The sequence below is a fragment of the Diadema setosum genome, chromosome 4, assembly GCF_964275005.1.
Source record: "Diadema setosum chromosome 4, eeDiaSeto1, whole genome shotgun sequence".
Lineage (NCBI taxonomy): Eukaryota > Metazoa > Echinodermata > Echinoidea > Diadematoida > Diadematidae > Diadema > Diadema setosum.
Window position 1 is genome coordinate 23383383 of NC_092688.1, and position 16235 is coordinate 23399617.

The following is a 16235-nucleotide window of genomic DNA, read 5'->3' on the forward strand; positions in this document are numbered from 1 at the left end:
CCTTTCATTTAAAGGACAAGTCCACCTTCATAGACACGTGGATTGGACTTAGCATCAACGCATCCTATTATTCTTCTTCAGTCTTGTCAGTGGTCATTATCATCTTCATCCTGATCGCTGTTTGTGACTCCATTATCAATCATAGAACGCTTGACTTGCGGATTCGCTGATGTCACTGATGATGATTCGTGAATAATTTTTTGACTTGGCCTAAATGTCGCTGCAGTGACTTGTTGACTTTACTCTGTGACCGGAGTAAAGTGTGAACTGCAACATGTAGTTACGTTCTATGTAAGATGTGTGCCATGAAAGTTGTTGGCGAATAGGTGATGGGATGTAAGCTAAGTCATTTTAAACATGATCTTTTGTAAGTGAGTTGAATAAATTTGTTAGATATCGATATCGAAGTGTTCATATCTAAAACGCCAATCTCTGATACTATTATGTAGCAAATACTTTGAATCTGCAGTATATTTTGCACTATGTATCTTTGTAGATTTAATCGTAAAACAGCTAATGGTTTAACTTTTAAGGGATATGGAACACACATAGATATTCGACTCAAAAAATATTTAAATACAATGCAGCAATTTTCGCATTCACATTTCGTTCTTTACATTTGCGTGTACTACTGTTCAGAATATTCCTCAATTATGTAAATTTCTTTGCAGTATTCCATCACGTGTCCTTGTATCATTCACGTTATCTTCTCTGGTTATACGCCCTGGTACCTCTCGGTATGTGTGTGTGTGTGTGTGTGTGTGTATTCTCAGTCACGTGACTGTCACGTAAATTCGGCAATGCTCATTGCTTTTTTTTTACTCCTAGAATGTCACCGACTTCACATTTTCTCATGGCACCTTTTCTTTTCCACTGGTTAAAAGGATCGATTTGCCGTTGATCTCTAGGTGACAAGCTTTGTACTTTGTACTATCGCTTGACTTCTGGATCACAACTTGTAAGTAGTCATTATGAAAGACAACATCAACTGATATATCACACATAGTGCTGTATTCACTTTTCTGATGTATATCTTACACGAGTTCTATTCAGAAATACTAGAAAAGATTGTAATGTCCACAGACACGCCCACTCCAGCGTTGATGTAGCTATAATGATCTTAGAAGACCGCATCGCAACTTCTTCTGAGATCTCCGTGAAAACTTTCGTTTAAAACACGAAAAGTGCATTTCTACCATTCTACTACCAACAAGAATGTAACTTAAATACTCAGCCCTTAATTCCGCGATCAAGGAAATAAAGCAAAAAAAACCAACAAAACAAAACAACCCACAAAAACAAACAACCAACCAAACAAACAACAACAAAGGCAGAGAATAAGGAACAGTCTTTCCCTATGGCTATGGACATTGCAAAGGAGACATAGAGAATCGCACCAAATTCGTCCATATTACAAAGAGGTTTCCATCCATAATGCCACGGCTCTGCTAGGGTAACCATTAATAGGTAGGTAGGTAGGTAGATATAAGTTGATTTAAATGAAGGTATAATATCAATCTTTTGGTGTGAGGTATGAGAAGTTCTAGGTGATTTCGCACATATTCATAATCCCCTAGCAGTGCTGCAGGTTACCAGATGAGTATGATGACATCATCTGGCGATATTCTTTGCTTGCAGCTGACTCCGAATTAAAGACTACCAGGTGCATTTTGTTGTTTGTTTTTGTTTGTTTTTGGTTGTCCGTCTGTCCATCCTTCAAAATCAGATATCTCACAACACTTAACGGATTCATTTCAGTTCAATTCAATTCAACCATAGTTTAATTCCATCTGACAAGAGGGTAAGACATAATACAAATCCTGCATTTCACAACCATGTATTGTTTCATAAAGCATATTTCAAAAGATATATACTAATACATTGAATGATAACAGAAGCGATTCATACTTTGCAGAGTTGACATGAAAGTAAACGTAATGATGGAAAAGAATTACCATTTGAGAGCAGAGCTTGTAAAATTGATCACTCAATAATGTCATTGGTACAATATTGTGTAAACAAATGCCACAACATCCAAAATCAATGTGCACCTAGGTTGTAACTGTTGAATGAAATGCACGTAAATGAAGGTATGTTTTAAACATGAAGTAATCGTTAATTTTAGTCCGGAAAAAATAAAAACTAAGAGTAAGATATCAATGCCTACCAAGTATTCGTTGAGCCGTGTGTACCAGGAGTTATGGCGACAAAATCAGCACTCCTCATGTACAGTACTTTCCCCAGTTACATGTTTGGTAAAGTGAATGCTATATAATAATTAACATTTTAAATGTTGTCACTTGTCTGCAAATCTTTGTCAGATGTTAAATGTAACACTAAAAATGCTTAATTTAACAATAAATGTTGGACTGCCATTTCAGAAATGGTAAGTCCATCAATTACATTGCTAATTATAGCCATTGTTATAGGGTACAAATATTGGAGGAGTGACATTTAAAATGCTGATTTACCATTTCATTATTTTTTTTTTTGACTGTACGTAGGATGTTATGACACTGATTAGAATGTTAGTAAATTCACCTTGGGTTGGACGTTGCAACTGGTCATAATGGCCTTTGGTGAAATGCTGTATGTTCAGCTTGGATTGCCCAAATAGTGGTGTAATTTGGTAGGAAGGTTAGAAAAAAATGGACGACTATTAACTAAAGGTAAAGTTTCGAGGTACTTGAGATGTATTTTTCCGTCATTACTTCTGCGAGATATTTCAAGTATTGAATTTCATGGAGAGGTGTAAATGACTTGAAAGGTAATAATTGTCGGCGTCAAACAAGGTAGCTGTACTTTTTGTCTCTTTTTTTTTTTGCCAAGAAAGTATGATTTTTATTTTTTTTTTTTTGGGGGGGGGGGGTCATAATTGCAGCTTGAGGTATACTGTTGAATCATCGATTTGCTGTGCAGGTAATAATTAATAGATAATGTGCAGAAATAATTACTTGTAGCTGCCCAAAATACAAGGCCTGAAAAATCAAAGTTCAAAGGTTAGCCAAATCAAGTTCAAATGCCATTACTTTCCATAGATACCATTAAATTAGAACACTGCTACGAATTATTTGGTGAAATGGATGAAAGCAAAACTTAAAGAAAGAAAGAAAGAAAAAAACGTTTCGGCAGAGAGGATTAAAAGGCATTCTGTTCCATTCGCAAGATCAATAAACTTGAGAAAAATGTTAATGGAGGACCACGTACGTGTGTATATGTGAAACATGTGATTACATTAAAGAATCATATTAAATAATTCAAGTCAAAAAGGAGACAGTGAATTTCAGTAAGTTTTTGTGTTGTTTTTATTGTTTTCTGTGGGTTTTTGCTTTATTTGGCAGATATTAGACACATTTTTCCGTCAGGTTGGAGCTAACACATTGACCTGTTTGTTTGTGTGTGTGTGTGTATGTTGGATCCTACGCTGTTTAAATCAATATATAAAATAGATACAACAGTAAAAAATCCTCATAGCGAAATTCAAGAACTTTGTCGTTTATTCTCACTATCCTCATCTACTTATTTGATTGCAGGTTCAAAGTCCAATGATTAATGTCAATGAATAACTAATATCTGGAAAGTGCATTCTCCTATTTATTATTTTTTTTTTCAGTTGTCACCTTTACAAATCTAAGACGTTGTATATACGGAACTTTCTCCCACAGGAAATGCACAATATGTCTGTTCATTTTGAGTGCAGTGGCCCGGCACACTGCTTCACACGCAGCCCTATCCCACTACTTGACTGCCCGTGCATCTAATTACAGTGGTTGAGGGGCACTTAAGGCTGGGCTTGGCGTCCTTCAGAACTGAAGTTTATCACTTTGTCTCGCATCAGAACAAACCTAGGGTAAACTAGGTTAAATGTTGACTTTCATAACAATTCTCACCCTGTTGCTATCGTGACAAGTCGTTCTTTCTGTATCGTTTTTTTTTTTTTTTTTTTTTTTTTGGGGGGGGGGGTCTCTGATGGGTGGACATAATAAGCCATTTCACAATTGGGCCTACCTCATGTGCTCAAATTGTGGAAAATGACCTTTCTTTTTTTGCCCTCTCTCTCATTTCGTCAGGTACATCACTCACACACATGTTGCTAGCTTGCCGGAGGTAACAGTTTATGGAAATCATGAACTTGTGTACACCAGAAGACTAGAAAGGTCAATTAATTTACACGCTATGAAACATCCATTCCATTGCTAAGCACTGAGTTTATCAACAAACATTCTCTCTCTCTCTCTCTCTCTTTTTTTGGCATTTATGCCATTTTACCAATGTTTACTCTTTGATGCTGGCAAGTGGATGTACTTGCAAAGCTCCAGAAACGAGGATTACTTGAATAATCATTAAATCATAGATGCTTATCTCGGTGAATTGCCATGGCTGTTATGGTAAATGACCTTTTTTCTGCTCATGCGCAAAGTGGAATTGTGAAAAGGCGTATAGCAAATGAAAAGATCGAAATGCCTCATCAGTCTCGGTATCTTTCTAGGCGATGCGAATGACATGTGTGGCAATCCGACATTATGCCAAGACCCAAGTTTTCACTCTTTGTCTCTCTCTGTCACATACACACACAACACACACTCACACACACACACACACACACACACACACACTCACACACACAAACAAACACACACGCACACACCCAAACATTCGTTCTCTCTATTCCAGTCAAACATTTTTTTTTCTCTTTCACTTTTCATTAAGTACCCACGAACATGGTATTGCGTCGACTTAATCACAGAGTGCATCCTTGGAAACTGGAAGGTTATGATAATTGTAACAGCACAATTGCGTGACCAGGGGAACACTAGAAGGCTTTGGGGACAAAGGTTATATGCCACCAATTTTTCGTGTAATTTACACCACGTTTGCTGTTTGCTATATGAAATATTAAAGGTTAGTTTCATTAACTCTGGGGGATAGCTTTGCGGTTGTTTAAGCTTCTGCATTCTTCAAAAAAAAATATATCAGGATGCTATGCTGTTTTGCATAATCCCAGTGGGGGTTGCATCCATGAATTTAAACAATGCATATATGAAGAGATCGTTTCCAAATATGAACTACATCAATTCCTTATCATTTTATTTTTCATTTAATGATGTTCTTGTTTTTAGTAGCTTTATCCACTACTGGTAATGAAATGATGATCTTCTAATTGGAAATTTAAAAGAAGACATTTAAAAATCAATTCGTTTCCAAATGGTACTTCATCCATTTTAGTTCGGTTTAAAAAATACTACTTCCATTTCAATGCCATCATAGGGGATTGAAAAGCTTCTAAGTGCTCTACATTTACCATCATAAATTATATCATAACATACATAACCATATACTTATATATATGTATATATTGTGTACACTTATACCTACTGTTGTGAATATTATATATATATATATATACATATATACATATATACATATATATATATATATATATATATATATATATATATATATATATATATATATATTGTATACACTTACGAAGGCCCGAGGCGGGTCGAAAATTTTGTTAATAAAACCTTGTTGGAACTACAAATGGCATACTCGAAACTCCTTCTTCTTCTTCTTATGATAATAACATTCGAAGTCCAACATGTGGAAAATTCGAAGATGAACATCATATATATATATATATATATATATATATATATATATATATACATATAGATAGATAGATACACACATATTTCTCTCAGTAAATCTCGGGCAAGCACAATTGAATTCCCTGAATAGCTCTCATTTTGTGCAAATGAATTCAATGGGCTCCGTAATCACGACACCTCACAAATCTCACCTGTCACCAATCAAATGGCAGCGGAGAACATGTGAACGAATTTACTTAATCGCATATGGTTTTATATATTACACTCAGTTTCAATTGAATGACCTGCCGAGATACATATAAAAATAACTCGACAAACACGCATTGACGAACTAGGAGACACGCATCATGTTCTGGTCTACACTTATCATCTTCTCTTCACAGCCTTGTAAAATATTTTAATGAGTGTGGAGACATGCAAAAAAAAGAAGAAGAATAGGTTGGATTCCTTGGCAACTGCACTTTCGTTAATTCTTTTGGTAGTGGCGTAAGAAAAGATAATATGCTGGGGTGAAGGAAATGGATGTTCGCATTTTGCAAGGTGCCCTGGAACAGACTATCTCTCGTATAGGAATTGTACATCCAATATATCTCCATGAAACCTCTATGAAACCTTCTTTAATTTCCGATCTTGACCATTATTCATCAAAATGATAAGGATGCAAGCTGTTTTTCCTTTTCTGTGAGGGTTTTTTTTTTTTTTTTTTTTTTTAAGTTGGACGTGTGCCTCAGCCTCGGTGCCTCCAAATCCCTATAACTACACACACATAGGAGCCTGTTTTGCAGCTCCTCAGCCCCACATCTTTCTGCAAGAAGCTCTGGGTGTCATCTGTTCACTCTCACACTTTCTCTCTCATATCTGGGCACTCTTATACTCACTTGCATACACAAACAAAAAAGATTTTGCATCCTACCCGATTAAACCCACCTTGTGAAATATGCCAAAACCCTGGGTATGTGTTATTGACTTGCTAGGCAGACTGGTAACTTATCCCGTTCCTTATAATAATCCCTACCTAGTGAATTCATAATAAAACTAAGATGTGAGCATGATCCTAGTGCGAATGAGAGGAAAGGGGGGGGGGGGTAAAACTGGTCACATTGTGAAAGTCATCATTTGTCAAAAATTTAAGAAGAACACACGTTATTCAATGACCGGGCTTTCTGGTCACTCAGAACGCTCAGAAAGATATTCTAGGAACCCCCTTTTTCATTCACTTCCAATCACATGATACAAAATACATCACTTCTCTTTGGTATTACTGCACAAATATAAGATAATAATTCTTTTAGAAATAACTGAAATAATCATACATTTTCATGGATCAATACAAGAAATAAAATGGTAATATTACAGCAAATAACAAAAAAGAAAGAAAGAATGGAAGTATACTTATATCTAAATAAAACCCATTCCCGCAGCTAACCTGACTACCCGTCCTAACCATATAATATACTACTTTGCTAGACACTTTTAGTAACACTCGGCCCATACATAATTCCCACCCCATTACCCATTATAATTTTGCTACTTTATTACCTAAACACAAACCACACCTGAAAAAAACAAACAAACCAAACTTGCAGTACCATCGAACACACACACACACACACACACACACACACACACACACACACACACGCACACACACACACACACATACATCCCGAGTTCCTTGACGTCATTAATTGTGTATTAAGGAAACTAATGCTTCATCAGGTCAATAAAAGAAGTATATTAGGAACTCGGGGCCTGAAGGGTTTTTGTACTGCCCTCGAGCTCCGGTAACAATCTGACTTGAACTCATGACGACTGAATGGATAGCTGTTAGTCACATACTCACAGTAGGGGATTACGTGAACGTCAGTATACAGTACTTCAATGTGATATTCGTAAACACTTCAAAAAGCCCTTCAGTTTCCTCGTGCGAGATTTTGGTGCTTGTTCTTTTATTCATAAACTCGGATTGGTTGCAATTAGCAATTTCGGGACTCGTAACAAAATACGAATATGTGTGGTAGGTCATTACATCATTATGCTTGCGTTCATACATTGATTTATCCAATATGTATAACATAGTCAGCTGACAACCAGAAGGACGCTACCGCCCTTGGAACTTAAAATTGCTATTTTCTTATCTAAGTTAACACTCGTGGGCGTGAAACCACATTTCCTTTTCCATATGGGAGATTTTGAAAGTTGATAGACTGCTGCCACAAAGTTCCTTACTTTACTTTGACAGTCCGCAACTCCGTTGGACAGAATGACCTAGTTCCTTATAATTACGGGCAGGTTGTATTCCACCCTGATGGTACCATGCGTTTTAGAATCAAGCATTCTGTGTTAACAGATCTGTAACTTAAACCTGTGTGGCTGGTATGTTTACTTAAAACCTCAAGACACCTAAAGATAATAGACCGTGTCGTCTTTAATTTTTTTTTTTTTCGGGGGGGGGGGGGACTCGTCAATCCGTCAACTGAGCGCACCGATGAGCAGCCTTTTCTGAAGGGGCGCACACACACACACACGCACACACACACACACAAAATATTTTTTCACCGCGGCACCCGATGACATCATCTTTTTTCAAAAAGCCCGATGATCGACGCTTTTGTCGGTTTTTAAGCGTCGGAGAGAATCAGAAACGGTGTCTCTTTAATCGTGAAAGGCCAAATATTTCAATCAAGTTAAAGCATTGCCATCCGTATTTACCTTCGAAGCTCATTTTATCACGTAACCAGATATTGTGATCTCCTTCCTTGCTAATTGTCTCACATGAACCATGCATGCAAACGAGGCCGCCGAGTGCCTGCATCAATGATTTGTTACTGTAGCTAACAACCTCTTGCATTCCCCTTCAACGTCAGCTGCTATCTTAAGAGACCGAAGGCAGTTTAACTCCAATTCGTTTGTATATCTACGGTGAATGCAGACACGTAGGCCTACATCAGTGATGCTCAAGGAAAATCAAACAATCCGTCCAACAGTTATGTATTTTGAAGGGCATCCTCTATCCCTACATGCTTCAGTTCAATCGCATAAACCCTATCTCCTCATATCAGTTCTTCACACGTACGAATATATAATAGTGGTCGGTCTATTGGTCACATAAACAACTCACTCACCTCTTTGGCTTTTGTAAAGTGATATCACACTTCAAGTCAAAGTTTGACATGAAACATCATTACATCTGTGTTTGAGTTTGCAGTACTTTCAATCTGTCATGAATTATTATACATGAAATTAAATTTACAGTGAAAAATACATCTATCCCATAATCAGCGGCCCAAAATAAAGCAAACTTGGCCACTTTGAATGGTCTCGGGCCACCGACCAACCGGGTCACCGGTAGTGTCGTATTCTGTCGTAGTCATATATATGAAGGGTTTGTTTGCAAAAACCGATAAGTCCATTTTTGAAGATTTTGAAGTACGATCTTTGTCATAAAGTACAAAATAATACCTTTTAAATGATATATTGGTCACTACATTTAAAGGTATATTTTTGAAGTTATGGTCAAAAGAAGCAAAAAATTTCTTATCATTCTCTTTATTTTTCTTGACCTTTAATCGCAAATATCTCCATTTGGCAAATATGGACTTATCGGTTTTTGCAAACAAACTCTTCATATATATATATATATATATATATATATATATATATGATACTATATATACTTTCATTTATCTTATATTGCAATCACGTGATTCGTAGAGTTGCCATTACGTGGCAATCATCTCTTTTTTTTTCTTTTTGGCCTAATGTATGGTCATTAAGAACTGACATTATACCATACTACTATCTACAAAAACCTTTTGTTGAAGCTTATCCACCATAGCAGAAATCGTGATACATACAGTAGCCATCGAAGCTGCAAAGATTATAGGTAAAATGAAATGTAATCCAGCCAATAGGGCATTTGATATCACGCGCTATGGCACTTTGTGTAACCATGGTAACAACGATTGATCAGGGGTGAATTAGAAATGATACTCGGAAATGCCTTTTAGAAATTCATGCATTCATGGGAACAAATTCGGATCGTACGTAATGAAGGCTAGCTATATATTAGCAATAGCCATAAATCCTTTTATGATCATGTTTCACTGTTATGGCCATCCGTCGTTCAGTTCCAAAGTAATTTGTCTATTTGTCACGAGATGGAAAATGGACTACAAAATAGTTTTTGCCCATCACTCACGAAATCATTTTGCCCGACTCTCACGGGATTTTGTCTCCGCTGCTTTGGATAGAAAAATTAATTTGGCATTCTAAAATCAAACAAGTAGAAAACAGTCATATGCTCTCCTCTGTACGTTTCACACAACACATAACTAATACTCTCAAGCATTACTTGAGAACATCTACCAATGAGTCCCAAAGAAAGACGGAAAAAGGAAAGTAAAATAGAAAGAAAGGAAGAAAGAAAGAAGGAAAAATTGGTCTACAATACAAAACGAAGAAAGCACTATTAAAGTGAAAAAGCACCGAAACATTAATGACACAGACACAGACACACACACACACAATCCCAGACACAAACACACACGCTAAATATCATGCGCACACACACACACGCACACACACACACACACACACACACACACACACACACACACACACACGTACACACAGTCTATCAATCCATGAGTTAACCTTTTGCTAAAATGGGGAGGGCACCCACAAAGTCAGTGAGATGCGAGGACTTTTCCAGATAAAATGATCGGGATTATTAGAATCATCCATTGGCTAATATAAAACGTAGATGGCGCCGCGAGTTCTTGATGCAATTGACGGGATAGCATGATAATTTACATACTATTGTTTAGACGGTCAGGTCTTGGGTATTATAGTATGTACAGTGATAAATTAGGAATTAGCAAAATTTATTGATGACACTTTAAAAAGAAATTGCTTTGTATGAGAATGGCTGCATTTTCTACAGGTAAAGTAAGATCGTAAGATGAATAAATGTGAGTGTCTATGTGGTATGGAAAGAAAGAAAATGGCTTATATCAGAACTATTTATCAGAGGACACTCTAGTAGAAATCCAGACGGCAATAGTGCAAATGGTTTATATTCACATTACTAAATGACCATATGACGACCGAAGGATGATTTCATAAGAATTACCATTATGAGATCTGCCAGGGCTGGATTGGTTGATATTCCCTACAGTGTCGGAGTTGTGATTAGGTGCTTTATTTGGGGGTGGGGTCATCATGTGATTTCCCGACGGTGAAATCTCTCCAGTACTGCATGCAGAAGCGATGGGATAGATAATAACACATCTTGGTTGTCCTTGCAGATAAATAGAAAATTTACCATCATACCGTAAGCAAGGATTGGCTGACTAAATCTGCGACGATACGGCTCGTTGTGTTTATTGAAAAATTATCACACCTTTAACTGCTGTTTTTGAAATTGCGAAAGTATCGAAGTATCGAAGCGTCATGATGATAATCATAGTCGTTTTGTTTGAATCCATCTCCAGCATCTACACTTTTAAACCAACAACCAATCAAGTATAATGATAATAGTAAATGATTGAACACATTTTACTGTTGGTATCAAAAGGATAGCGTATTCCCTCCTCGTCCACACGGCGACAAGGAATCTCCTGTCGTAGTCATATAAAGTCAAAAATCTTTGCATAATATAGAACAATAATCATACAATTTACATTCTCTTTATAATACACACATACACAACATATTCGCACACACGCACGTAGCACGTTCTCATCTACACAAACTCTTTACATTTTGTGTCATGCTGTATATTTTACCCACTCAGAATCTGCTCGATCTTTGATTGTATTATGTGTATAATGCGAGGCCACTATCCTCGTCAAGCACGTGCTTACTATATTGGTCTCCTGCATTCCTGTCACTCCATATAGATTTGTTTAATACCATGATTTTTACCATTTCAAAATATTGTATGAAAATTGAAGGCATGTGCGAAAGGTGGACCACGTTACTCCTCTATTACTTCATTTCGTCGTTTAGTCAAGACCATTTCCCAGTGGTTGTGTGTTCAGTAATTCTTCTCTTACCATATTCTCTGCATGTACCCTGGGCTGACGCATTTTTGCCCGGTCATCAAATTGAATTTCATTTATTTCTACTTCTCACCTTCCATGTTCAATCACACCAGCGGTAGATATAATAGCGATGCATGCGCATTGACAAGAATACAAATGAGTCAAGATGGCGGTCTGAGCGATATGTTTTATGTCGTATTCTGACAATGATAGACAACGTGATGCTGTTGTAATTTTATGTTCATATTCTAGAATTATGATTGATATTTTAGTACAGATACAGATAATCATTGTTATATCGTTTAATATGAAATATCTTGTAGGCCTATTTCATCAAGACTGTTTTGTAATTCATACTGACCGACAGATCGATGAGTGCGCATTACAATAGCTATTTGGCAGGAAATTGTCATAGCGTTATTGGCCTTGGACTACACAGTAAAGTGTTGAAGGGATGGTTTCTATCCAATAAAACAGGGTATTGCCTGCAGAAACCTCCCGGGTGCTGGAAAGTCATCTAAAGTTTAAGATCCTTGATCGCCTACAAAGAGTCAATGGATCTTTCGTCGATATATTTCATCATATTTTCATAATTCATAACTTTCCACGGGGAAAATCGTCCATTCTCTCAGGCACGAGGACAATGTAGTTTGCAGTTGTAATCATTAAACATTGTAGTTGCAGCCACCAAACGTTAGAGTGTAAAAATGGCTTTGATATACAGACATGACAGATAGATGCGTTTTCTTGACAATTTCAAACATACTCTGTGTATAAAACTCCATTTTAGGCGTTTCTTCATAGAGAAATCCAACATTGAATTAATGTTTCATTCCCCGTTTATCATATACGGAGATTAAAATGGCTAAGATAAGGAAAACCCGCACCAAAAAAAAATCATAATTGTGATATACATGCTATATTGAGAATTAAAGGAAACCAAAACCAAAAGAGCAATGTGGAATGAGTGAAAGCTGCAACATCAGTAGAACACATCAGTGACAGTTTGAGGAAAATCGGACAATCGATGCAAAAGTTATGGATCTTTAAAGTTTTATTGTTGGAACCACTGGATCAGGAAACTACGACAGAGTATGACGTCATTTTGTTGACAGCAATGTAAAGAAAGTATAAAGAGAATTCCACAAAACTTCATTTTTCATGAAAATTACACATTCTATCAACTTGATACTGACATAATCATATTAAGGGTAGTAATAATTCCCCATGCTTTCTGAAAGTGGTTAGTCAAGTGCTCTTTCATTACGCAAGAAAAGTGAAAGCATGTTGAATTTTCTTTATTATCACTTTCTTTATATTGTTGTCCACACTTAACGTCATGAACTCTAGTAGTCTCTTAATCCAGTGGTTCCAACACCAAAATGTTGAAAAATCATAACTTTTGCATCGATTGTCCGATTTTCCTCAAATTTTCACTCATGCGTTCTAATGTTGCTGCTTTCATTCAATCCACGTTGCTCTTGTCGAGTGCCTTGGCGCTGTTGGAGCCCGCAGAGTCAATATCAAGGTGAGACAATATTAAACCGAGGCGTTTTTGAAAAAATGGGTTATTGGTACCACCTGAGGTGGCAAAACCTTTTTGGTGTCATTTTGTTTGTCGGGCATAGATATGCTTATCATGCTATGATAGCATTTCCAAATGAGTAGCTTAGTCATAATAAATGAATTTTTAACCAATTTGGTCTCGTTTTCATATCCCTAAACTCCTGAATCGAAACTAACCGCTATACAAAGAAGAGCACTGTCTTCTGTATAATGTCCACAGGTGTTCTGTTGTAAACGCCGTGCGCTTAGTCTTCATTCGAGGCAGCGAAGGGAATATCCAAAGGGTTAAAATGTCCACAGCTGTCACGCGGTGGGCTTAGTCTTTATTCAAGACGGCGAAGGGAATATCTAAAGCTTATGATACCGTGGATATCCCTTTATCTAAAAACAATTACAAAAAAACAATTCCTCGTGAATTTTGCCGTATTTTTCAATCATTCATCATTTTCCGGTGAAGACGCTACGGTGAAAACACTAATACCACACCAATGTCGCTTTATTTCTATCCAACAATGAAGGATAATGCAAATACAATGTACCGGTGCACTACAATGCATTATATCAAATAAAAATGTATATGAACAGAGTGATTTTTGTTTAAAACTGATGTATTTGTTGAGAGGGCAGTATAAAAACAGTATAGATAATCCCTTTTATTAGGAACTTTAGAAATGATAACGGTACATTCTTTTTTCTTTTTAGCAGTGTTTACCAGAATATTGTAGTTAATCAGGCAAAAAAAAAAAACAAAACATAAAAAAACACACACACACAAAAACAAAAAAACAGAACTAAACAAAACAAAACAGACAGACACGGAAACAATTGTCACATAATTAGTCCATGGGCCAAGACCCGAAAAATGAGTTATTTGTACCACCGGAGGTGGCAAGTTCTAGTTTTGCATTTTGAAATGGCATATATCTAAGGATTATATTTTGTTATGATAGCATTTCCAGAGTAGTAGCTTTAATAATCACAGATTTCAGCCATTAACCCGACCAAGACCATTTTTTTTTTGACGATCTTTTAGCAAAGACAGGCACAGTGTGACCTTTATAATTTCAAGGTTTTTAAACCAATTCCTCTGTAATTTTTCATATATAATCAGCATATGATACTCTAAAAAATGACACCATCAAAATTTCACTGGTTATATCAAAACAGAAGCACAGTGAAATGTAACAACTCACCTTGATCTCCGGGGCGACTTCTATTCGTACTTCCAGCCGGTGATGGAGTTGCGTGGCATCAGATCTCTCTTTCTTTCTTCTCATCCCCTTCTTTTGTCTCTTTGACCTTCATTGTCCTGTCAATGTGTTCTTAATTTCTGCTACATACTGCGTCTTTACATTATGTGACAATTGTTTTCATGTCTGTGTGTGTGTGGTTTTTATTTTTAGCCTAATTAACATCAATATTCTGGTAAACACTGCTAAAAAGAAAAACAAACAAAACAATGTACCGTTATCATATCTAAAGTTCCTAATAAAAGGAATTATCTATACTGTTTTTATACAACCCTCTCAACAAATACATCCGTTTTAAACAAAAATCACTCTGTTCATTTACAATATTATTCATTATAATGTATTGTAGTGTACCGGTACATTGTTTTTGCATTATCTTTCATTGTTGGATGGAAATAAAGCAACATTGGCGTGGCATTAGCGTTTTCACCGTAGCGTTTTCACCGGAAAATGATGAATAATTGAGAAATACGGCAAAAATCCACGAGGAATTGTTGTTGTTGTTGTTGTTTTTTTTTTGGTTTTTAGATAAAGGGATATACACTGTATCATAAGCTTTGGATATTACCTTCGCCATCTTGAATAAAGACTAAGCGCTGTGGACATCATAACCTTTGGATATGCCCTCCGCTGCCATGAATAAAGACTATGCGCACCGCGTTTACAACAGAACACATGTGGACATACAGAAGACAGTGCTCTTCTTCGTATAGCGGTTAGTTTCGATTCAGAAGTATAGGGAATTAGGGATATAACAACGAGACCAAATTGGTCAAAAATTCATTTATTATGACTAAGCTACTCATTTGGGAATGCTATCATAGCTTGATACCCGACAAACAAAATGACACCAAAAAGGTTTTGCCACCTCAGGTGGTACCAATATCTGACCTGGCCCATGGACTATTTGTCTCGGTATTGGCACCCCCGACTCCAACAGTACCACGGCCGTTGCCAATTTGCCAATAGGCTTATCAAGCCTCAGCTTTTACATTGACCATATTTTTAATTCATTCATTTTTAATCCATTGTAATCGGTGTTATATTCTTCAACGTTTACATAAAATGCTTGAAAACACCAAGGAAAAGGAGACGATGTATTCTATCGAAGCAGGAAGGATGCGATCAGGGAGAGAATAATGACTAATGTTACCACGACAACGAAGATAAATAGGTATATGTCACACATCCATGCAAGAGCCTGCCACTCCTTCTTATTACGCTCCAGTTGCATCTCCGTGCTGACGTGCGAGCGCGTTTCCTGTACGAGTCCGCGACGAAATTGGTTGGATGGATTATCTTTGCTTTTCCCTCGAATTTCCTGGGACAGGTCTGATTGGAATGAACCTCTTTCTTGCAATGACATCAACCTCACTGGATTTAAGTTGAAGTCTGGTCGCACGTCGCCAACTGAATATACAGCACACTGAAAACATAAAAATAGTACATTCGAGGAAGGGCTACACATTACACACTTCCAGTCTGCTTGATAATCTGTATTTGCGGAATACACATAATGTACCATCATCATGGGTGATTGAGTTTTTGTTTTCGTCCCTTCTTTCATGAGATAACATATGTGTCGCGATTCATAAAGTGTCTCTGACTTTTCTTTGAATTCAGATAACTGAAAATATCATACCCGTTATTCATGTATTGCATTTCATTACTAATTACATTACGGTGACAATTATTTAATGGTATCCAAGAGTATCGATTTCTTTTCTTTGTCAAGTACTCTGTAGATATATTGGTTGAAG

General features: G+C 36.8%; 1 protein-coding gene across 1 annotated transcript in view; it reads right to left on the reverse strand.

The window, feature by feature from the left end:
• Positions 1 to 15577: 15577 nt before the first annotated feature.
• Positions 15578 to 16235, reverse strand: part of LOC140227721 (uncharacterized) — a 49223-nt gene continuing 48565 nt past the window's right edge. Inside the window, exon 8 of the mRNA XM_072308130.1 lies at positions 15578 to 15901. Coding sequence (XP_072164231.1) covers positions 15578 to 15901 — 324 coding nt within the window. The remainder of the gene's footprint in view (positions 15902 to 16235) is intronic.